At 39.8% G+C, this 23,797-nt stretch overlaps 1 protein-coding gene across 1 annotated transcript in view; it reads right to left on the reverse strand.

The window, feature by feature from the left end:
* Iqch (IQ motif containing H) overlaps positions 1-23,797 on the reverse strand; it is a 124,086-nt gene that overhangs the window by 85,258 nt on the left and 15,031 nt on the right. Inside the window, exons 4-7 of the mRNA XM_057767644.1 lie at positions 17,002-17,553; positions 16,233-16,299; positions 4,398-4,481; positions 406-581 (exon numbers count right to left, since the gene is read on the reverse strand). Of these exons, the coding sequence (XP_057623627.1) occupies positions 406-581; positions 4,398-4,481; positions 16,233-16,299; positions 17,002-17,553 (879 nt within the window). The remainder of the gene's footprint in view (positions 1-405; positions 582-4,397; positions 4,482-16,232; positions 16,300-17,001; positions 17,554-23,797) is intronic.

A 23,797-nucleotide genomic window follows, 5' to 3' on the forward strand; every position in this document is an offset into this window, starting at 1 on the left:
GTTACAAGGAATACCTGTGTGAAAGTCAGAAATTGAGGCTCTGGTCCAGTTTCTCTTCCTGAGTCATTTTATGCCTACATAGGCCTGGCCAGCCTTTCACTGTCCCGGTAAACTCCACGTAAATTAAGAAAAAGGGTGATGAATGTTATAAATCTATCTGATTGGACCTCCCTGTATCTGCAATTAGGCTTCAGCCACAGAGAAACTGGGCAGGGGCAGCTCAGCTAAGTCTGAAAGTTAAACTGTGGTATTTATTTCCTACAGTCCAACTAGTAGTCTAATCAGCAAAGCTGTTAAACTTGCAATAATATTTCACTGATGTGTACCAGAGCGTTGCAAGTTATAAAATTTCCAATTTAATTTTACTGCATCCCCGAAGCCATAGTAATTAGAAGACAAACTCACAGTGAAGATGTTTACAGCTTCAGGGGTGATGATTCTGAACCTGTTCTGCAGGTCACTCCTATCCTCGTAGAACCCCGATTTGACAGCTGCTTGTAGACTCAGGAGCTTTCTGTAGTACAGCCTTAACTCATCATTCATAGGATGGGAGCAGATGTAGATGACACTGACGTTGGCGTCTAGGAAATAATGGCCACAATGTTAATTACTGATATAAAGGTAAATGACATGATGAACTCTGGCATCCAGTTGCTGTTACAGTAGTTTAAAACAAAGAGCATATCCAAAAGCCAGGCCAGAGTTAATTTAGATTGGCTTCGCATGTGTATCAGCAATCTAAAGCAGCCCTTCTGTACCCTGTCATTTCTCTAAAGAAAAGAAGATACCATCAACAAAATATGGAAGACTGTGTGAGGGAACATGGAATAAACTTTCGGATAACGCACAGGGATCTAACTAAACCATTTCCTTTAGCATCATTGGGAATGTTCCATTCAGGCCGGCAAATTATAAAGCAGAGCTATTAGCTTTAGAAAGCCAATGAAATTTCAGTGGCATTCTCTGCTTGGATTAGACAGGGCCAGTTCAGGGAAGGTCTTGACAGAATAAATGGGCTGATTATGACCAGCAGTGATTCCTTCAGGAAGCCACCCTGTCCTGGCTCCGGTCCCAGAGAGGAATATATTTCTTCAGTAGCACATCTGGTGATTCCTGGTCCAGAGAAAGCACTGCCCCAACTGCTTTCTTCCTCAAAATGTTCTTAGCACACACATATAAAAAGTCCTAATTGAATATCTGGTCCAAATGGGATACTGAGATGAGATTACTTACTCTGTGCTGCAGAACATTTTAAGGGCATATGGATAGAAATTTGCATCTGATGGAGCCATTAATTCATTCATAAAATAACTAACTAATCTAGATACAAATAGGAACAAAGCACTTGGCTCAACACTCCAGGAAATCTAGAGATCAAAGTGACTGAGAAATGCTTTTGGGAAGCAACCATTTCAAACACACAGGTCAGACCAGCTTCTCAGGGAAGTTCAGAGGAGGGAGGGCTGGAAGTGTCACCTTGGCTGGCTGGCTGGCAAGGTCAGAAGGCTGTTTCCAGACTGCTTTGTTTAGTTTGGCAGAGTACACAGCACACGGGCTGATTAAATTCTAGTTTAGCTATCTAGAGCCCTGGGCACATTATTTTAACTTTTCTAAGCATTGGTTTCTTCATTTGTAAATGTGGGGTTGAATCACTGAGGCATAGAGATCTGGAGTATTAAATGAAAAGAAAAATATTCTTGGTACAGTATCAGGCACACAGGAAGGGTTGACCGAATGGCACAGCTAACAATGACTCTCTGCCATGTCCTCTGTGCCTGGCTCATTTTGACCAATCCCTTGACTTAATATAAAGAAGTAGTGTCATCTGCAGTCTCTGATAATTTTTCAATCTATCAATCCAAGCTTTTTCATATTTTTTTCCTGAAATGGGGGTCTTATGTAGCCCAGGCTGACCTTTAACTCACTATGTAATAGAGTCTAGCCTCGAACTCCTGATCCTCCATCTCCACCTCCTAAGTAGTGGTGTTGTAGGTTTGCATGGCCAGGTCAGGTTTATTCAGTGCTGGGGATCAAGCCCAAGGGTTTACACATGCTAGGCAAGCACTCTCCCAACTGAACTACATCCTCAGCATTCACCAAGCTCCTTAAATTCTATATATCTTTACCCAGATCACAGTACAGTAGACTACATAGGAACTACTCAGTAAGCACTTATGGTTGGCTGGGGTTGGCTGGGGTTCAGAAGAATGAAGGGGTTTAGATGGTTGTTCTCCTCACTTAGTGACATGGCAGGTAGAAGTCTCTCCTTGTGGAGACAGTGTCTTTTGAACTGGCCCAAGAAAAGGCTGGTAGAGGTGCTAAATAGTTAAGGGCTCTAATTTTACTTTGAAACTAGATTGCCATATAAACATCAAAATAAATTAGCTGAACAGAAAGTAATTGAATACCTTGTATCCAATTGCTGACTGATCACATTAGTTATTGCTAGTCTTGTATTTGGGGGAAGAAACTAGTGTCTTATCAAACTAGTAAGTCTAAAAACCAAATATAAATATGTGTTGTTATTGTGTGTGTTTAAGAAAAGCATAAAGAAATAGGATATAAACAGAAAAAAACAGCTATAGTAGCAGAAAATGAATTTTACTTGGAAAGAAATCTCTAGGCTTCAAATAATAAGAAATCAGGTTGATAGTGTCATTTTTCTTGTTCATTTTTGTCAGAGCTATATGTATCCCTAACTCTAATATCCAGTGGAGTGGGAGTTCACTGTGAATCTACAAACACAATTAATTGACAGGTAGTTATGGAAAGCAGCTGCTATGAAGATGGAACTTTCTTTGATTGGTAGTTAAAGTCTCTACTTACCCAGAAGGGAAAATACTATCTGTGGGGCCTCTACCTGACCACCCTGACATCACAGCCGATATCCAGTGGCAAGTCTTAGCGGTCTGATCAGATTATCTTTATTTCCCTCCTGAATAAGCAGGAAAACCAATACCTCTTACTAGTAATTAACAGAATAAAAGAAGTTTTAATTTTCCTCCCAGGTCATTTATCATTTCTCCTTTCTTTTTCTACTTTTATTTAAAGCATTTGTACCTTCACTAGCTCCCCCTACCCTGATCTCTTCCTGAAGAGGCTGTGTGGTCACACTGCTGCGTCAGAATGATAATGTGCCAGAAAAAGGCACAATCGCTCAGAAATGACTGGAGTTGCAAATTTTTCTTTGTAGGTACATACTGAATTATTGGATTATCAAAAATAGTAGCCTAATACTTTTTCTCTATAATGAGAAACTTCTATAAAGATACTCCTTTGTGGTGGTTTGTACTGTATATAGAAGGGTATATAAAAAGCTAAGGAAAAAAATTAATTCAAATAAATCAGAGTAAAGTCTGCCCTCTGCTGCACCTCAGTGGTCCCAGCCAGCCAGGCTTTTAGTTGAAGAGCTCAGTGCTCACAAATCAATCTCACATCACTGAAGGGCTTGTTGCTGTGTAATGCAGAAGCGCAGCCTGGGCACCTAAATAACAGATGAAAGCAATTATGCTATTATTATTTTATGACACTGGAAATTTCTAGTACTGATGTATTTTTGTTACCAAATGGCATTTATAAAATAATAATGATGTTGAAATATCTATGAATCATATAAAGTATGTCATTCCAGGGATCCAGCTCAGCTGGCCATTGATAATATAAAATTCTTCCTCCTATTGCTTAAATAAGGGCCAAAACAATTATATTTTAACAAAACAAAGAAGTCCTTGTTAACTTCTAAAAATTCAATTTTTATTTAACCCTTAATTTGGGGTCAGTTCCTCACAAACTGACTGATGTTATTGCATGTGCTTTGTAATCTGTATCTTTTCTTTCAGCCAGGTTTGCAACCTTAGCAGTCATCTATTTTCTCTCCTGGACCCAGTCTGAGGCTGAGGGCTGACTGAAACAGTACCAGTTTAACTTTTGCGAAGACATTTCCATCTGCCTAGGGCCTGGATTTCTAAGAACTCCCCACAAGGCACTCCATGTTTTCTGAATCTGTCTTTGCTTCTCTCTTACTCTTATAATGAAAACACAATCTTCAGTCTTCCTACTGCTTGCACAGAAGACAGGCTAGACAATATTGACAAATAGAGAGTTTTGACCCAATTTGCTGGAAGGAATCAATACATCAAAATGATTTGAGTCTATCAGAGAAAAACTGTTATTCAAAAAAGAATTTAGAAAACTATCCAAATAATAATTGTTTAAACATTTTAAAATTCACGTTGACTTCACTGTAAACCTATTACTAAAACAAAATAATTATTTACCTTGCAAGTAGGTTAGAAAGCTAAGTTCTTTCCTTGTAGAGGGAGGGGAAAAAAAGAAATATTTACCAATATCTACCCAAAAGTTGCAGACAGTCATTGATGTAAAACTCTTTACTGTACCTAAGATGTCACACAGCCTCCCCAGCTGCATGTTCTGCTGTATGTCCAAATCAGAAATGTGTTTTCGCACAGGCTGGGCATATCCTAAAAGGCAAAGTGTCAAAATAGAAATCGTACATCAATATAGCACACATGAGAATTTCAAAATGTCACAGTCTGCAAAATGTCTCCTCTGCAGCATCTTGTAGAAACAATAAAATCCTAAGAACGTAGTCTGCGTTTCTCAAGGACTAAGCGTGGAAGATGTGCTACACGGCATCTTCTGCAACAGAGGTTGCTATTCTTCCAATACCAATCAAGCCCCCGCGAATCAAGATCACAAATGCATGGAGAAAACGTCTGACATTTAACAGAATGTTCAGAAGGACGTCTGAAGATGTTAGGGTCAGGTTTAAGGGATTGTTTTAGCTTTAAAATCATGCAGCACTTTGAAGTTGGGTCCCAGAATCATTCTACACAGTTCAGTCAAACCCCTTGCTCTCAGAAGCATGTATTTAAGAACTCACATATCAAAAAAAGCACCCTCTGCTCCCAGTCAGAACTTTTAACCTTCAAAGGGCAAGAAAGGTCAAGGCATTTACTCTGTCGGTACTAAAAAAGTCCTGTGGTTCTTTTTGTTTTTACTGGAGACGGGACAGAGGGAAAACACATAAGTGTTACCACTGCCCAGAAATACTCACAAAATAAGTAATAACTTCTGCTTTAATTTCAGGCCTTAAAACAATGGATCCAGGCATGAACTGGAAAGACATGTGTCCTCACAGGTAGGCACAGTTGCTTGTTAGGAATTCAAGAACCAAAGGTAGAACTCTTTTAACAACTAAAATAACTTGGCAGATTTTGAGAGATGCTTCCATGCCTCCTTGTGGTTACTGAGCCCAAACACATGTCTGTGTGTTAACTGCTTTAGAAAAAGGCACTTTATAGACAAATGCAAGATGTAACACACAGTTCTCTTTCAGCATAAGGAAAACTATAGCAATTCAGGCAACGGGGCTCCAGACCAAATGAACACTGCTAATTGCCTCTTTGCTTTGATGTCAGTGTTTAAACACCAGACAACATCTGAAAAGCAAATGAGTTTACGACTCATCTGAAAGTCTTTGTTTTATGCGTACGAACCTAAGAATCAGAGAGGCAGAAGGACCAATGGGTGACTGGAGTCATAATAGAAAATAGAAAATGACTATTAATTCTCTAATAATTTAGAGAACCACTGGACATATGAAAGTGAACAGAGGTAGGTACAATTTCAATGTTGTTAATATGCATTGATGTGATATTGTAACGCTTAAAATTTTGTGTATCTATAATCGCACTGTCTGCACATATCTACATTCAGGAAAATGTCTTAAAAGACATATTAGCAAATAACATATATTGAGGTCATAAGAAAAAAAGGGAAATGCTTAAGGAATAAAGTGTAATTTAAAAACATATCTGAGACCATTCCATGACCATATCTCTTGCAAGGTAAAGAGGCAGCATGAGATTTCTAGTTAAGATGATGTCCAATTTAAAATGTAAAAGACGTTTGATCACTTGGGAGCCATATGTGCAGTGTGTGAGTAGGTGTTTTTCATTCACATGTCTGAGGTCAGTCTTCCAACAAATAACCTGGCACCTCTTTTACCACTGATCAAGGATACATATTAAACATATATACAGAGCTTTGAGAACTTGTTACTTATCCCTCTGCATACACCCACTTTCTGTTAGCAATCTCACATTATTATAGAGAATCACATGAAGTAACAGATATGAAGACATTTTGGAAATTTCAAAGTAGGTATTTTCATTTTATGAAGTACGTGCACTTCCAAAGCACAGGACACGTTCTGTGATAAGCAACGTGGACATTCTGTGACATGCAGTGTACACACCAGCAATAAAACAAACGTTGGGAGGCAATTTTCAGATTTATTTTTATTTACATATATGTATGCATATGTGTGTCTGTGTATGTTACATATATGCAGATACCCACAGAAGCCAGGAGAGAGCATTGTATCCTTGGGAGTCACAGTCACAGGTGGTTATGAGCTCCCTGCTGAGAACTGAACTTGAGTCCTCTGCAGAGCAGCAAGTGCTCTCTAACTACTGAGCCATCTCCCCAGCCCCAGGGAATCAGTTTTTGGTTTTTGTTTTAAAGCTAAGTTTATTTTTATATTTTGTATGTCCACGAAGTAAATGTGTTGATACGGTGAAATTTTTTTTTTTTTTTTTTTTTTTTTTTTTTTTTTTGGTTTTTCGAGACAGGGTTTCTCTGTGGCTTTGGAGCCTGTCCTGGAACTACCTCTGTAGACCAGGCTGGTCTCGAACTCACAGAGATCCGCCTGCCTCTGCCTCCCGAGTGCTGGGATTAAAGGCGTGCGTGCGCCACCATCTCCCGGCAAGGTGAAAACTCTTAACAATGCTGGGAGCATAGGTCAAGTACAATGGTGACTTTAACCAGACAACGATCAGCAAGGATTCTGGGGCTTCTGGGAGTTGAGCAGCATGTCCTGTGTCTGAGACATCATACTTCAGAATATAATGGTAAAGGTATAGTTAGGTCAAAGGTCATTAGGAACACCAGGGTCTGATAAGCCATCAGCCTCAACCTTGCCCTGTTACAGAGGAGGAAGTCAGGGATTAGTGCTCTGTCCAGGATCACCTAAATCTATAAATTCTTATGTATTTCAGCTACTTCATGTTTTGCTCTTATGACCAATTTAAATAAATAACATACAAGAAAAGATTCTCAAATAGTAGCAGAAATAGACTTTTTATAATTTTTCCATGTTAATTTTCTATTTTGGGGATAGGCATCTTAATGCCAGAACATTTGGATATGCTAGGGTTCATGCTAAGTGAAAATACAGTTGTTAACCACTGACCTCAAAATAAAGAGACCAATCTGCATTTTCTGGCTACACCTGATGTCCTTAAGAGTGGGGGGGGGGGGGTTGGAGAGATGGTTCAGAGGTTAAGAACACTGACTGCTCTTCTAGAGGTCCTGAGTTCAATTCCCAGCAACCACATGGTGGCTCACAGCCATCCATAATGATATCTGGTGCCCTCTTCTGGCCTGCAAGCATACAGACAGACAGAACACTGTATACATAATAAATAAATAAATCTAAAAAAAAAAAAAGAGTAGGGAGGGGGGCAGAAGAGTCGAAAGTTGGGGATGCCACAATTCAAGAAAGGCACAGGGCATTACAATATGTTGTCAGCCTTAAAGATCAAGAACCTTTGTGAATTCCTCTGTGGGTAATGTGTACAAGTTTAAAAGGAGCCCTATTTTCTCATCAGGCCTCCAAAAAAACTACAGCTCTATTGGAACTTTTATTTTATTCCCCTTTAGACCTCTGAACCACTGCTCAGCATGTGTGCCAGGAACTGAGCCCGCTCTACAGGAGCAGGAAACACTCCTAACTGCTGAGCTGTCTCTCCAGGTTCTATTTGCACTGTTTTTGGACACCAATTCTATACACTGTTTATCTCCCTTTGCTTCCACTAAGATCCACCCTTCTCAGGCATCCTGCCTTCCTTTTCACCTTTGACTGAAAGATGAAAGGGCCAAGATCTCTGGCACATGCTATGAAATCATAAATGTTCCCATCATTAATATGTATTTCCTAACCTCAGCTGAGCCAAACCAAAATTCTCAAAAGGCACTTAATTTAAATGTGAGAACATTATTATTACTATAAGCACAAAACTATCCAAATACAGCTTCTTTTTATGATAGGCCCTGTGTCTCACTACCCTTTCCTTTTCTTTCTTCCTTTCTCTCCCCAGTCCTTCCCTCCTTCCTTTCTTTTCTTTTTCTTTGTATATGGTGTATATGTGTGTGTGATATGTGTGTGCCTATGGGGGGCATAGGCCAGAGGTTAATGTTGGCTGTCTTCTTCTGTTGTTCTCTATTTTATAAGACAGGGTCTCACTGACCCTGTGGCTCACAGTTTTGGCTAGATTGGTGGTCAGTGAACCCCTAGGCATCCTCTGTCTCCACCATCTCTCCCCTAGTGCTTGAGTTGTAGGTATGTGCTAGTGGGTCTGGTTTTTCATGGATGCTGGGATTGCAGACTTAGGTCTTTATGCAGAAAGCCTTTAATGCTGAGCTATCTCTCCCCACCACTACCACCACCACTCTGCTGTGTTCTTGGACTCTTTTTGCTGTCATTCTCTTGTATGCTTCATCTTTACTTTTTAAATTCTACCATTGTAGGTAAAAATTTTTAATTTTACCATAGTAGGCTCCTTTGATTTCTTATTCACTCATATAATCTGTCTCTCCCCATCACTCTAGCTCCTGTAACCAGACCACAGCCCAGAGAGCAGACACTTGAGGAATCTACAGCCAACCGAGTGAACAAAATGTGCCTGAAGATCTTGCTTGAAGACTTAGTCACGTAAGCCTTAGCCCCTTTCCTAGTGTGCTCTCTTCACCCCACCCTTTCCTCGTGTGCTCTCTTCACCCCATCCTTTCAACTCTTCAGTTATGTTCTCTATTCTAGAGAATTTGGGGTAAGTTCAAAGAATGACAAGGTAGTTGTGTAAGATTTTCAGGGTCTTTCTCCTAGAAAACCCAGAAGTGGCATTCTGGAGAAGGCTGCTTCCTTTCCTTATGGCTCCTGTGGTCACCTGCAAACCTTTCCCAGCTGTTTTTGTTGTACTGGTTATGTTTAAACAGGGTCTTTCTACATATACCTGGTTGGCCTGTGCAGACTGGGTGGTATTGAACTCAGAGATTTGCCTGCCTCTCTTTCCAGAAAGCTGGGATAACAGGTGTGCACCACCATGGCCAACTATTTCCAGATTTACAGAACGTTCCATCTTGCCCCAAGTAAGTACTTGAGCACGACTGTCCCACCCCACATCAAAGGACGACACTGGTAAGCGGCCTCTCTCTGAGTCATCCTGCTATTTTGATCTTTCACTAAATCTATGATGTTCATTGTTGGTTTCTCTGTACCCGCTTCTGCTTTCCCCAATGCTATGCTTTCACAAACACCGAACAGGTGATGCAAACTGCTTCTTGGCAACGAGAAGACTAGTTCTTCTAGCACTGGCTTTTCTTTTGGTGCAACCACAGAAATTAAGAATGCAGCCAAAGGTGGCTGAGACAAACTGGCTTGCCTCCCTGGAAGGCCTCCACTGTAGTAGCCTGTCACATGATGTTGATTGCCCTGTGGTTGACTCTAAGCTCCTCCTTTCTTTAAGCACTCTCCCTTACAGTGGTACTCAAAGCAGAGGCGTTGAAGATGGCTCCTGGTGACCAACTACTTGCTTACCCATCCACATAAGTAAGATGGTCTGATGCAGTAGTTCCCAGCCTTTTTCCCATTTTGAACCGTAACTGGCGATGTGGAACACATCACACCCTACCAGTGGCTCACATTGTTATAACAGCTGTACTAGTAACTCCATCCCTTCTCTTCTCTCAAGAAAGCATGTTGGGTAGAAGCTGAGCAAGACAGAAATTATTACAGAGGCAACATGGAACTACTCCCACTGGTTACAAAAAGCATTGACATTCCAATAGTTAAAAATAAAAAGCTCCACATGACAGACCTCACAGATAACTGTGAAGGATCTGTTTCCAAAGAGACTCACTGACAAAAGATGGCACTTTCTGTTGTTCCAGCTAAAATTCGTGAATCTCAGATTATGTTCAGAGGCTCTGAGGGCACGGAGACCATTTCAAGGGCTCTACAAGGTCAAAACTGTTTTCACAATTATTTTGAGAAGTTATTTGCCTTTTTTAAGGCAACCCAATCTACTCCCGAGAGAATGTTGAGTACCAAAGACACTCCACCTGGAGCCTTTCTTCTTGGCAGAACTGGCCTTTGGACAAAGAAAAGCTCATACATACCTCGACCACTGACAGAGATACAGAGTATCCGTAAATGGATAAAACAGGACTGTCATATCCTGCTAAGACAGGGTAAGATAGTTCTAAAAAGTTTCTTGCCTTTAAAAATGGTATGTCAATTATGTTAGGCCTTAGCCAAAGTTGGTTGCCTCAACATTACAAATGAGACTTTGGGCGATTGCCCAGGTAGTCAGTTGTCTCTGCACATTTTGGAAGTTTCTCGATTGTACTTCCTGTTTACTCAAGTAATATTACTTCCCTTCTCAGATCTTTGATGGAGTTAAAGATTAGATAATTGTAGTTACCCTCCTCATGATTTAGCTAAACTTAATTTCAATACATTATTTAGACTCCTTGAAATAGAATGCTTAGTAAAACTTTTGTTATGCGTTTCTTGCTTAATATTGTTTATTGCTTATAATTTTATATTTGGCATATGTTCCTGTTGTATATAGTTGTATTGGGTTTGGTTCAATCTTGTTTAGACAAAAGGGGGAGATCATGGGAAAGCTCAACCAATCACATCTGGCTAGGGTGTGGCCACCTGGAGGCTAGGTAGAAAAACAGGAGTGAAAGGTGCGTGCGCTCTCTATGCTGTGCTTGCTGGACCATTTCGGATTTCGGACCTCTCTCTCTATTAGCGTGAGTTTCCCCCTTTTTCAATTATTAAAAATATAACTGGTGTTCTTGAGCTGGTATGGTTATTCATCGCACCAACCGGATACACAAATGCTTACACTGTAAGTTCTGAAACATAGAGAATTTATTGGTGCACAGACTCCACGCTAAAGCCAACGTGTAACACCTCTACCGCTAAGGTTAGTACAAAGTCAGAGAAGATGTACACAATTACTTGAAAAGACTATAAAACATTCTTCCCTTTCCAAATATTTAATCTCTATGGGGTCGAATTTTCTGTTTCAACCTAAACAACACAGATAACAGACTAAATACAGAAACATGAGAATCCAGCCATCTTGTATTGAGAGATCTGCAAATTTACCAGACTAACCATGCTTTTTTTTTAAAAAAAAAATGGTTATTGTTTTTATACAAATCGACACTGATAATGGGTTTATTAATTTGTTTGTTATTTTCTCAGTTTTAGTTTCCTTCTTCCCTTCATTCCTTCCTCCTTTCTTTCTGTCTCTGTCTCCCCCTCTCCCAGAGGGAGACAAAATCTTGCTATGAAGCCCAAACTGACTTCAAATTCTCAATCCTCCTGCCTCAGCATCTTTAGTTCTGATATTACAATAACTACAACAAATAATGACAGACAGAATTAACTTAATGTTCTTTAGGGTCTTCCAGTATCATTTGAGTTAAAGGGGAACTGAGACAAAATATCTGAGAACCACTGAACAAACTTCAATTATTTTTTTCTTGTTTTATTTTCTTTCTTTCTTTCTTTTTCTTTTCTTTTCTGTTTCTTTTTCTTTTCTTTTCTTTTTTTTTTTTTTTTTTGAGACAGGGTTTCTCTGTGTATCTCTGGCTGTCCTGTAACTCACTCTGTAGACCAGTCTGGCCTCTCGAACTCACAGAGATCCTCCTGCCTTTGCCTCCCTGAGTGCAAAGGCTCAACCTTAAATATTTTAATGACAATTGTAAAGAAGATTTCAAAGATTAGATTTCAATTTAGTGTATTAAACTTATTTTAAAGTCTATCCTAATATTAATCCACTTAATGAAAAGTATATGAGCTTGTGATACTTAGAACCCTCTTCGATGCCACTTCTATGTATTATGGTTCAGCGTTGGGCAAGACCACCCGGTTATCTTCATATTCTGAAAGCACTGGGCCAAGTCTGATCAAACCTGTGGATGAGTGTTGACTTAAATTGCCTGTTTGAATACAACATAGAATAATATAAATGTGTTTTAATTTTAGTTTGTGCTATGAAGAAAACAAGTTTGTCTCTGTCTTATCTTAAAAGACCTAGCTATCTCTAGGAACAGCCATCAGGGAGATCGTGACTGTACACCTTTCTGACATGAGGATCTAGTGTGGCATTCTATAGCTGATCTATAGACTCCATACTCTCTGCCAAAATACATGGGGAAGCCAGCGTAGACTGAGTGGGAAGGCCCAACTTCCTGCCCCAAAGTATAAGGAACAGACTCTATTGGATCCTTGAGCTGGTAACTGAAAAGTGAGGGTGGAGAGTGTGAGCAAGTGTGCTGAGCGGCTCTGCTTTCCACTCCTGGGGTGCGAAGGAGAGCAACTGCAGTTAGGAAACACCCTTCCCATCAGCCTTTGGGGTATCCTATGGTCATGTGCACACCAAAGCCTTCCTATCTTTTCCTTCAGGCTTTTGCAGTAGCACAGGCCAGCTGAAGAACGTTGTCTCTGAACATTACCGAAACAGTATTCACAACTTTTATGGACTGGAATATTTTGGAGACCTCTAATTGTGTTAAAGCCAAGAACAGTTTGCTGAACTAATAATGCCCAGAGGAAAAAATAAAATTATGTGTGTTGGCTTTATCGATTAAATCAGTTGGGCAGTTGGCAATGAAGTAAAATATTACATGGAGGAAAGCACAAAACAAAGCGCTTCAGTGTGTCTTCAGTGTGCTTTCAAAGAGAGGGAGAGAAGAGATTCACTGCTGAGAGCTAACTGGCGTACACTGGCCCCCGAATTCAGCTGGAACCTCAGAGCTCAATATGTGATACATCCCACTTCATTGCAATATATTTTTTAAATGCCACTGGATTTAGGAACAGCAACAATTGATGTGCTGTAACAAAGGGGTGCAGGGGATAAGTTAAAAGTGGGGGAAATAACCTAACTAAAAAAATTGCAAGCAGTGTAAGTTGGCAGGCTTTATTTAGACCACTTTTTTTTCTAGAGAAATTAAGATTCTTTGTTGCAGTTCTTCTTTGACTGATAGATTATGCTTAAAATAGACCCTAGTTTTCTGTTCCTGCTATGAAGCATAGAAGATTATTTTGTTATAATTATATTTCATTAATAAAAATGATGAAAATATGCAATATCCAATTTAGAGATCAGCCTACATTTTTATCTTAATGAAATTACAAGGTCAATCAGTTTCTATGGACAATTAGTCATTCGCGATCCACCTTCCTTGCAGGTTAAAAATAGCTACAAATATTTGTCACTTCTAGGAATACTACCTGAAATTCTAACAGTCAATCAAACTTGTAACTCCCCTTTTCAAGGAGACTGCTCTGTAATACATAATGTCATAATATTACTATTTTCAAATTACAGATTTAAAAATACATCCTAGTATTTTACAGTAAAAATATCGCTGAAAAGCCATCTTTTTCTGTATTTGGAAAATGCAATTACTGCTATAGGTGCAAAACCAGAGGCCATAGTCAAATGTCTCCAACAGTAGTTTGTTGTACACCTTTTGGTACTGTACCTTAAGGTCAAGTAAGTGAGTCTAGCCCCACCTGGCTGGTAGCATGATGTAATTACCTCGATGAGTGCCCCATTGGAAGGAGAAGCCGGACAGTCTAGAGAGGCTGGAAGTGTCTGCCTGAGCCTGACGACCCTCCCTACTGATGTTGACTAGTGAATTAATCCACCTGCACTGGAAGCAAAATTATGTTGAATAGGATGGGGTGGGTTTTTTGTTATTGTTGTTTTGACTTTTTTTTTCAATGTACTTAGAAAAGAAATAGCTTCACTTTCATTTCTATGAACTGTTGCAGTGAGTATCTGGCCTGTAAGACAAAGAAGTCATGCTTCATTTGTCTGAAATCTCTGTGTATTCCCACAGGAAAGTGACAAACAACCAAACAAAAAGGTACCTCATATTATTAAAAAGAAAAAAGTATATAGTTTAAGAATTTTGCCTGTAAAGTAGGTGAGACGACTGTTTAAGATTAGTAACGGACTTTTAGGGAAACCTGAAGCACAGGCTGTGGAAACGAGCTCCCCACAAGGTGGGAGTGCAGTTGGCCTCTGTGCACGCTTCGCTTGGAATGTGCCTGACCTTGCTCTTGTTTCTTAAAAACACATGACTAGGAATTTTCTTTGAAAATTCATATTTCTATTGTTGCAAACAAAAAACAGTGCAATGGTGGAGATATCATACTGATTATATGCTTATTTACACTACATATGCACATTATGGAAGAAAACAGTTTTAATGATAAATTTAAAATCATGTTTTGTAATTTAAACCTTTATGATCGGGTCATTCTTCCCTTTGTTTTATATTTGCCAAGTCTTTGAAATGGTGTGAGACTTACATTTGGAATTCTTGGTGCTGCCCTGTTTACACTATTATGCAGGGTTACTTTTTGCTACTTTGGAGACTCCTTTGTGTCAGGCATCTCTGCAGAGTGGATGGCTTAGGAGGATTTTGTTTTTTGTCTTGGAGGGTGTGAAAAGTCGAGTGTAGGAGGAAGAAGTTTGTGGAAATGACAACTGCAATAACCTCATGCATATTGACATTGAAAAGTAGGGGACAGATAGTGCTTTTCAACAGTGTAAGATAGGGCCCCACTTCTGGTTCCAGCTCTGAATAAGATACAGAAAGCAAAACGAGACCCCCTGCACACTAACAGGCTAAGTCTACAATTAGTTGCAGAAGCAAAAGCTCTTGCACCTTATTCTTAGGCCCCCAAGTCAGTTAATTGGGTCTTCAATTAGCCTCTCGGGTTGTAATCAATTACAAGTGTAATTTCTGTGTGTGAGCGTATATTGTGTAAAAGTAGTCTCACCAAAACCAAAGCATAAGTGAGGGAGAGATTCAGATCTGTCTTTTCTCACTGATAGGCACAGAAGAAAAAAACCAAAGCCTCTGTGCAGTGCCAGCATTTCCTCGCCAGCTCCCATAAGCCCTGGGCCAAAGCACATACTCTGTAATCTAGGAAAGTCTGTTTATTACTATTAAATTTTTACTAATTTTTTAAAAAAAAATCTTAGTTTCAATTATATAGTAATTATAATATTTTCTTTCATATTACTGTTTAGATGTGACGTTTCTTTACCACACGGCAGCATTGAAACAGGCATTTCCAGGTCTGAGCACAAGTTGTAGCCTAGGATTTTACTACACTAGATCACTGGCTGTGCTGCTCTACTTAAAAGGCCTTAACAAAGCACTATCAGGTAACATTGAAACCCAGTGGGTTTTGCTAGTTGTCAAAACTCTACTAAGTCAGCATAAAAAAAAAAATCCAGACTTATTCAAGAAATTTAACAGCCTAGGTTGAGGCAAAACAAAGCAAACCAAGCAGCCAGCAAATGCAAACACCCACAGTAACTCATGTCTGAGACAAACTTCCAGCACAAATTTCTGAATTTCCCCATGTCACTTTGGCATACCTATTTTACCACAGTGTTTCAGACAACAGCTTTTAAGTTCCCCAATTCATAAATGTAATTAAATAATTACATTAGTGCTAATTAACATGAAACTGCAGATTATTTAAGCGCAAAAAACACTATTCAACTTCTTAATTATTCTTGTTCACACAGCATTTCCTTTTGCTCAGGCGCCCTAGGTGCAAATAAAACATCCCATCTGCTCGCAATTAGAACTAAATAATTTCAGAGAATGTAGCTTATCATTTTGACTGCACATTTGATTAAAAACAGTGTACAAGCAATATCCTGGCTATTGGTGTAACAGCAACAACACACACAAGCCCGTGTTCTTCCATCATTAAAGAGGATCGAAAACATTATCTGTTATTTCAGGGGGAAAAATACAACTTTTTAGTTCATTTCATACAGATGAAAGCGAATTACAGCAAATCACCTCTCCACTGAATAGCAGCCCCCACATAATGACTTTATTTGCTTAATCCCCAAATTAAACGCCGTTTCGAGCGAGGGCCCTGTGTTATTACTCTCATCATGTCGAGAACATTTTCCTGCCGAGACCAATTTGAATAAAACAAGGGGCCTTCCTTGAACTCAATCAAGGAGCCATAATGTGGTGGGTAATAGAGGTTGCTGATAGATTTGCAGGCAAAAGTGTTATACCTAATGATGGGATATGGATAATAGTCCTCCTGGAGGTCCTGATGCGACTCCAGTTGGCTGCCAGATGCTGGAAAGCAAGAAGAGCATTGATCAGTGACAGGAAGCTGCAGTGGATTCATCTAGTCAAACTTCAGCTGTTTTCCACTGTACAGTTAAGCCAGGCATAAATTATATTAATTGATTTAATTACATACTTAAAACATCTTCCCCAATTAATTTAATTAGGTGGCTACATGATGCTACTGGCAGGGGAAGATTAGAGGCAGCTCACTTAATTAACAGAATATGAATGAAAAAAAGAGAAAGCAAACATAAATGAAATTGTGAGCACTAATTAAAAGGCTGTCTGCAAACTTAAATACTTTCTGACAAAGTGGTGACAGCAATGTAGACAAGTGAGGATTTTTTTCTAGCAAATTAAAATGTCAGAAGGTGTGTAATATACATAGATATAGAGAAAAGGTAGTGCAGTTAAAACATTGACTTTCCAACACCACTACCATAGTCAAAACAAAAAGAATTTTCTTTTATAGAAAAATTGCAGCAGACCTTGCAGGCATATAAGCCAGACTCTGGGTTAATACTAAAATATGCTACACAACAAACAGGGTTCGTTCATCTTATACCGAGGAGACTTATAGATGAAGGATGCTGGGCGGGCGGGCGACTGGGGAGGGAAGGGGAGATAAAGAGACAAGTTACTGCAGTTGTTCAAGCAGGAAATGTTTAGAAAAAGAGGTGTGCTTTAACAGCTGGCAGCCTGGTGCACCTTGGCTCGAATGCGGAAATTCTCCAGGTGTCTCTGACGAGATTCCTTTAGTATCTTCTTTAGTCTTGTCTTGTGGCAATGTAAAAGCCACGCAAGGGCAATCACACCTGAGGCCCACTTCTTCTGGCGATAACAAATGAAGAATTTTCTCGCCTTATGACATTTCCATGTGGCTTGGATCTTGATGGCAGCCTCGTTCTTTCCATCTTGGCCCTGATACCTCCGTCCCGGAAGGTTTAGCAGCATTTGGATGTGAAGCGGGTTCTCTAACACAGACAAAACATCATTTCTGGTCAGTTTATTCTTCAGCTCAAATTCTGGAAGCAGGGCCACCAAACTCTTCCCTTTTACTTTGGCTTCCCTTATTGCATAGTCCTTGAGAAACTTCTCGATTTGTTGCAGGAGAGAAAAAATACTTCCCCAGGCTAAGCTATAATGTGCCTTGAAGGCTAAGAAGTCTGGAGCTGTCTTATCTATGGTACCATCATAAATGATAAAGTCATAATCCCATGGCGACTTCACAGATTTAGCTGGTGTAGTAATTTTCATGACCTGGGGAAAGAAAGTTTGCTAGAAGTGAAATATCTTCTGATTTTTTTAAGAGTGTGATCAACACATATGTACTAACACTTTGCAATTACCACTTAGTGATGGGAAAATATGGCTGCTAGGATTGATTTTACATATGTACATCAAGATGTCAAATACTGTCATTAAACTCATTACCAGGAATATCTGAGAGATCAGGAAGGGCCATTAAACTGCTACAAAAGTATTTCTACATATATAATAAAAATTTATATATTTTTATATACTATATATTATATATGGTGATATATTCCTGTTTATAATATATAATGATCTCTTTCCTTGAGTCATTTATAATAGTTATATATAAAACACATCTTTACATATAATGATATATGTAAGATATATTTATCTTTATATATATGGTCACTGACCATACCAAAGGAAACTAAAAGCAGAAACTTTTATGATCTGTTTCTTTAAGCCATTTTACAAATTATATATACAATACAGATATTTATCTTTATTATATATTAGTATAGTTATTAATTATATAAGTATATAATATCTCACAATTATTTTATCTATGCACCCATAGTCTTAAATAGCTATGTTGCTGATTCCTTTTTCTTAACTTGTCATCAACCCTAAAACAGGGAAATACCCTATTTTATGTATAAATGTCCAGAGAAATCCTCTAGGAGTGCGGTGGTGGGGGATATTTCTTTTAAATATTTTTCTATATTAAAAACATCATGAATTATAAGTTCAATAAAATCAGAAGAGATTTGGATGACAAAAGTAAAACATAATATTATCCTCACTTAAAATAAAGAAAACCAAACCTGGGTCTGGTGGCATAGGCCTGTCATTTCAACTGCCTGGAGTGATAAGGAATAAGAACTGTAAGTTTGAGACTTGCCTAAACCACAGACTGATTTGCCCATCATGCACAACCTAGCGAGAGATTTTGTCTTAATATAAAAAATGAAAAAGCACTAAAGATAGGTTCCATTGTAGTGTTTGCCTAACAAACAGGAGGTCAGATATTCAAACCTTAGTACTAAAAAGGAAATTTCGCCAATAAAAAAAACCACTGTATTTTAACTACTGATACTTGTTACATGAGAAAAAGAGACATTTTGCACCAGGATCCAAAAGTCCTGGTGACTAGGAAAGTAGGGAGGGAGGACACAAGAAGGCATGGTGTTTTTGCCTTGAGTTCTCCATGATGACTGTTTCTGCCTACTCAGGGATTTAAGAGGTCGATTACCTTCAGCATATCCATTGAACATACATTTGTATCAAATCACAGGGTTATACTTTTCTCTGTAATTTTAAGAGCTTCCACAAAACTCAAGGGGGAAAATCAATGGATTTGTCAAGAACTGTTGTGCCATGGCTTAGGTTGGTTCATGCTCTGTCTCAAATACTGTTAACTGTGAACAATCAATAGGTTCAAGACCAAAACCCTCGAAGTCTGAGAGTCTCAGACAAAAGAATAAGACAAAATATTTGTTTATACTAAAGACACAGTAACCAAACACAACAAAATAAAAACCTTCAAATTCCGTCCTTGGGTTCTAAGGAGAATAATAAACTGTCATCTCAAGTCAAAATACTAAGTGCAGAAGGGGGAAGTCCCCTTAGCATTAGATGTCAACTCCAAACAGCAATGAGCTTTTGCATGCTTTTAACTGAAGAAACTGTTATAAAGCATAAAAGCAATGGGAAATTTTTTTTTGTCAAGATTATCTCTCTAATCTAATCAGGACAGCAAGAGAATGTAAATTGTTTTACAGATGGAAGTAAATTTCTTCTTCCTGAGTGGGCAAGAGAGGGTTTGACAAGGAATGCTCCCATTAGCAGACGCTAGTGCTGGCAGGATGAACCGGGAGTCCGGGCAGAGGACGGCAGGTGGCACATGTTCCCGAAGAAGTAGCCCATGGCTACATTTCCACCTCCCTGCAAGGACGGGTTCTGATGGAGGGAGGTTAGAATTCAGAGAAGAATGGCAGGGCTCCATCAGCGAGAAACAGACATGCGGAATGGCCACAGATGGCCATGCATGGAGCTGGCTGGTCTTGCTAGTCACATGTTTGATCCAGTCATGAAGACTCAGACCCCTATAGGAAGCAAAGGCTATGGATGGGTGGTTTGCCAGAGAATCCTGTATCCTTAAAGATGTTCAGATATTTTCAAAATTCCTTTTCTTAGGGAGAACAGTAAGGAAATGGGTCTGTTTATGAAACAGAACAGTCTGGGACAGGGGTTCAGAAGGGGAAGAACCTCCATCTCTCTTAAGACAGTGCCCTTCTGCAGGCTGGGTCTAGGATATCTGTGTACATCAACAAACATGGGTTAGACCTTCCGATAGAATCACCGAGGGTGGACTGGAGTTGTAGACTTTAACAGGGGTTGTTTTAGAACAAAAGGATTACACCTTTTTACCTTCTTGGATGAGAAAGCTGCTCTCAAGGAAACATGCTCCTGGACATCAAATAGAGTACTCGAGTGCCGAGAAGCTATGGGCCTGAAGTCAGCTAAAGCATAGCTGTAGTACATCTGTCACAGAGAATGCCACACACGGGAGCACTTCAGACTTAGAGCAAGAAAAGACATGCCTCTCAAGAGGAAGGCTTCCCAAATTAAAGCAGTGTATCAGCATTGTGAGGTGCACTGAGCAGGTGAAGACGGAGCAGCTTCACAGCCTGCTAGGAACGAGAGCCCTGATTAAAGGTCATGCCATGCTTCAGGTGCCGCCTCCTTCTGTTGTTCTTCTTCTCGTCTCCACAAACTTGTCGAGTGTCATTTGTAGGTGTCCCCCATGTCCTTCCTTTTCTCCCTCTTTTGTTTACAATGCCTTGCTCTCCCAGAGTGAGATCACTAAGCAGCCAAGTGGGGTGCTGTGCTGAGACATCTGCATCTCTCACTCTCTTCTTTCTTGGGACCAGGGCTATACCCATCCTCTGTGAATCCACCCCTCCCCCTGCAGCTCAGACCTGTAGTTGTGGCCTAATTATTAGCATCCTGCTCTAACTGACTGAGTCAACTAGCTGGGAAATGCTCTTTTTCATTTGCAAAATGTAATCACTAATTAGGTAACTTTCAGAGTTTCTGGAGCAGTTATTTAGGGGAAATTCTAAATCTAAAGCAAAGCAGAGGAAGGCAGGATGATAACGTATGCTAGTTAAGACCCAATGGGAAGCAACATAGATAGGCCCAGGATTGCAGCTGTACTAGAAGATTTAGGAATAACGTCTGCAAAGATGAAAAGAACATATTCAGGAGAAAGAACTCACTTCTAAGTGATTTTTTTTTTTTTTGTAGCAGGTATCAAACCCAGGACTTCATGCATGCTAAGTAAGCACTCTCTCTACCTTGGGCTACATTGGCAGCCCTAGGTTACTTTCTTGACCATTATTGTTGCTGTTGTTTTTGAGACAGGATCTCACTATATAGCCCAGGCTGCCCTCAAACTTAACCCTCCTGTCTTAGCCTCTTGATTGCTACTAAGATTGTAAGCATGCAGGCCTGTGTTAAGGTCCCTGACTGTTCTTTTAGATTCTAAAGAAATCTAAAATTTAGAAGATCTGGGTTCAATTCTCAGCTCTCATAGGGTGGACCATATCTATCTGTAACTCTAGGTCCAATGGATCCAACTCTCTCTTCTGATCTCTGCAGGTACTAGAAATACATGCAAGAAATACATATATATATGTTACAGGCATACACCATCATATCAGGCTAAGATGAATTTCTTATTGAAAAAATAGTTTTCATATACATGAGCAGCAGATGAACATTGTATCAAATTGATCTCCTAGTGGTGAATGGTGGGATACCTGGAAATCCCTGTACAGATGCTAACCATTCTGCTACCTGGAAGGAGAGACCACAATACTCTGCTGCAGGAAAGTATTTGGTCTCTCAATCACCAAACACGTCTCTTAGGAACTGTTTAGGTAGTTGTACTATAGAACTGAGAAAGTTCTTCCTACATATATAGTTCTAAGTGAGAGTGTAGATAAAGGGATGGAGAGTTTCTCTTAAGTCTTTAGTATTCCTCAAAGACCAAAGACGTCATTTGTCTGACCTTGTTTTTTATTTCTTGTGAAGGTCCTCAATGTGTCAATCTTTATACAAAACAAAGTTGAGATTCTCAATGGGTTCAAACTGTTCAAAAGACACAACATTCAGAGAGAGAGAGAGAGCTGCTGACTTAACTGCAGTTTAGGAACATAGCATATGCACAGTTCTGACTTTTCAAACATAAGAGATCTTGAAAATCACTAGCTTTGTCTTTTGCTCAATAGACTGTTATGGGCCCAACAGAACAAACTTTGGCCCTGAAGTCTACTATCCTGGGTTCAAAGCCTTGCTCTGCTGCAGTCTGATGCATACTGCAAGCAAGATATTACCCTCTGAGGACCTGAATTTTACCATCTGCAAAAAAAAAGGTGGGGGGGATTCACAAAGGCTTTTCCCAGGCCTTACCTTGCCACAGTGGTCAGCATATAGACAGGGAAACGGATGCCCGGAGATGGTGAATGAGTTGTGTAAGATCATAACTCTTTGTGGAACTCCTAGGACAATGTTTCTGCTATAATAAAAATAGCCACATTCCTAATGTCCCCAATAATACAGACCTTTCCTCATTCCTCCTCATGTTCTCATGGTGTTTGCACATTTCGCTCTTCCATACACTTACCCTACATTGTTCCTACTTCCATACCTCCAAGTTCTCATAGTCTAATGTTTCCAGAATTTTCTATGTGGCTTCTTCCTGAGCTATGCTGTCCTTGTTCAGTCTTCTAGTGACCTCTTATGTCTGAGACAACCTGTCCTTCCCTTGACCTGGTATTTCTTCTTATTTAGTGGGCTGGAAAGCAATTTGTTAAATTAAGCCCCATGAATACAAAAAGGGATATTACATGCTATGATGGGAAAATGGTGACTCAGAAGCCAGAAGACCTGGGATCTAGTCTATACTGCCTTCCTCTGTGATCTCTGCAAGTCACTTCCTCAGCAAGACTTGAAGTTCTATTAAGAAACCACTTAGTCAAAGCTTAACAAATACTTGTAATTTTCCACCCTATGTCCTCCCTGGCATCACATTTCACCCCCTCTAGATGTGTTGGCTTTTAATTTTTTTTTTCTTATTTTTCTGTTTGGGACAGCGGCTTCAAACTTGCTATATAGCTTGCTGAAGATAGCCTTGAACTTCTGGTCCTGCTGTCGTCGCCTTCTGAGTGCTGAGCTTGCAGACAATTTGCCACCATGTCTGGTTTTATGCAGTACTGGGGACCAATCCAGGGACCTGTGCATTCCCGACAAGCACTGTGCCTCCTGAGCCACATCCTCAACCTGGTACCCTTTTAAACAAACTGCTGGAGCGAGTAAAACCACAAAACCAATGACCTCAGCACTGTCACTTTCTGACCATGTCAAAGACCAGAGAGACTTTTCTTCTCCAGTTTTTATACATAAAATTACTTGTAGCAACTTCCTGACCAAAATGAATGACAAATTACCCACACTGCATGCTGTACAGAACTGAGAAAACCCAAAAGAGTAATATTCTAGAATTCTGAGGTTTGTGGATGAGCAGGACAGTCCTTAGATGGCAAGACATGGAAGCTACCTAAGACTGGACTGTCGGAGTACACAGCCCACACAAAGGGCATAAAAGGAAGAGGAACAGAAAGGCACAAAGGGAAGGGGTGGAGTATAAAGGGCACCTGTGTCAGCAGCAGTTTTCTAGACTAACCTCAGCCATTCCTATGAAAGGTGCCATATTCAACTAGGCCTTTCTCAACTCTGAAACTGTTCTGAAAAGTGCCCATGCTTAGGTGAACTCTCATGGAACAGAAACACCCAGTCCATCAAGTCCATATGAAAGATCAAACAGCCGGACCAGAGAAGCATTTTAAATAGATGGGGTCTGTTTTCAGTCAAATGTGAAATTCCCTTTTCCGGTGGCACATTTTACTTCACTACAGCATTGATTCCATCTTTTCTGATACCCTTCAAATGCTCGCTGAGAAAATGTGGCACAGTTAAGGACCACTTGGGACAATTATGATGGATGAGTTGAGCCTGCTGGGGATATGCACAGGCAGCATGACAAGCTGGGGATCAAAAGCAGCTTCATTCTCAGACCCCTAAGCAAAGGCACATAGTTTTCTCTTTAGATACAGGAGAAAAAGCTGGGCTCAGAAAGGATCGCCATTATCACAGAAGAACTTGGCATTCCCATTTTCCTCAA

This window comes from Chionomys nivalis, chromosome 4 (genome assembly GCF_950005125.1).
Source record: "Chionomys nivalis chromosome 4, mChiNiv1.1, whole genome shotgun sequence".
NCBI classification, from domain to species: domain Eukaryota; kingdom Metazoa; phylum Chordata; class Mammalia; order Rodentia; family Cricetidae; genus Chionomys; species Chionomys nivalis.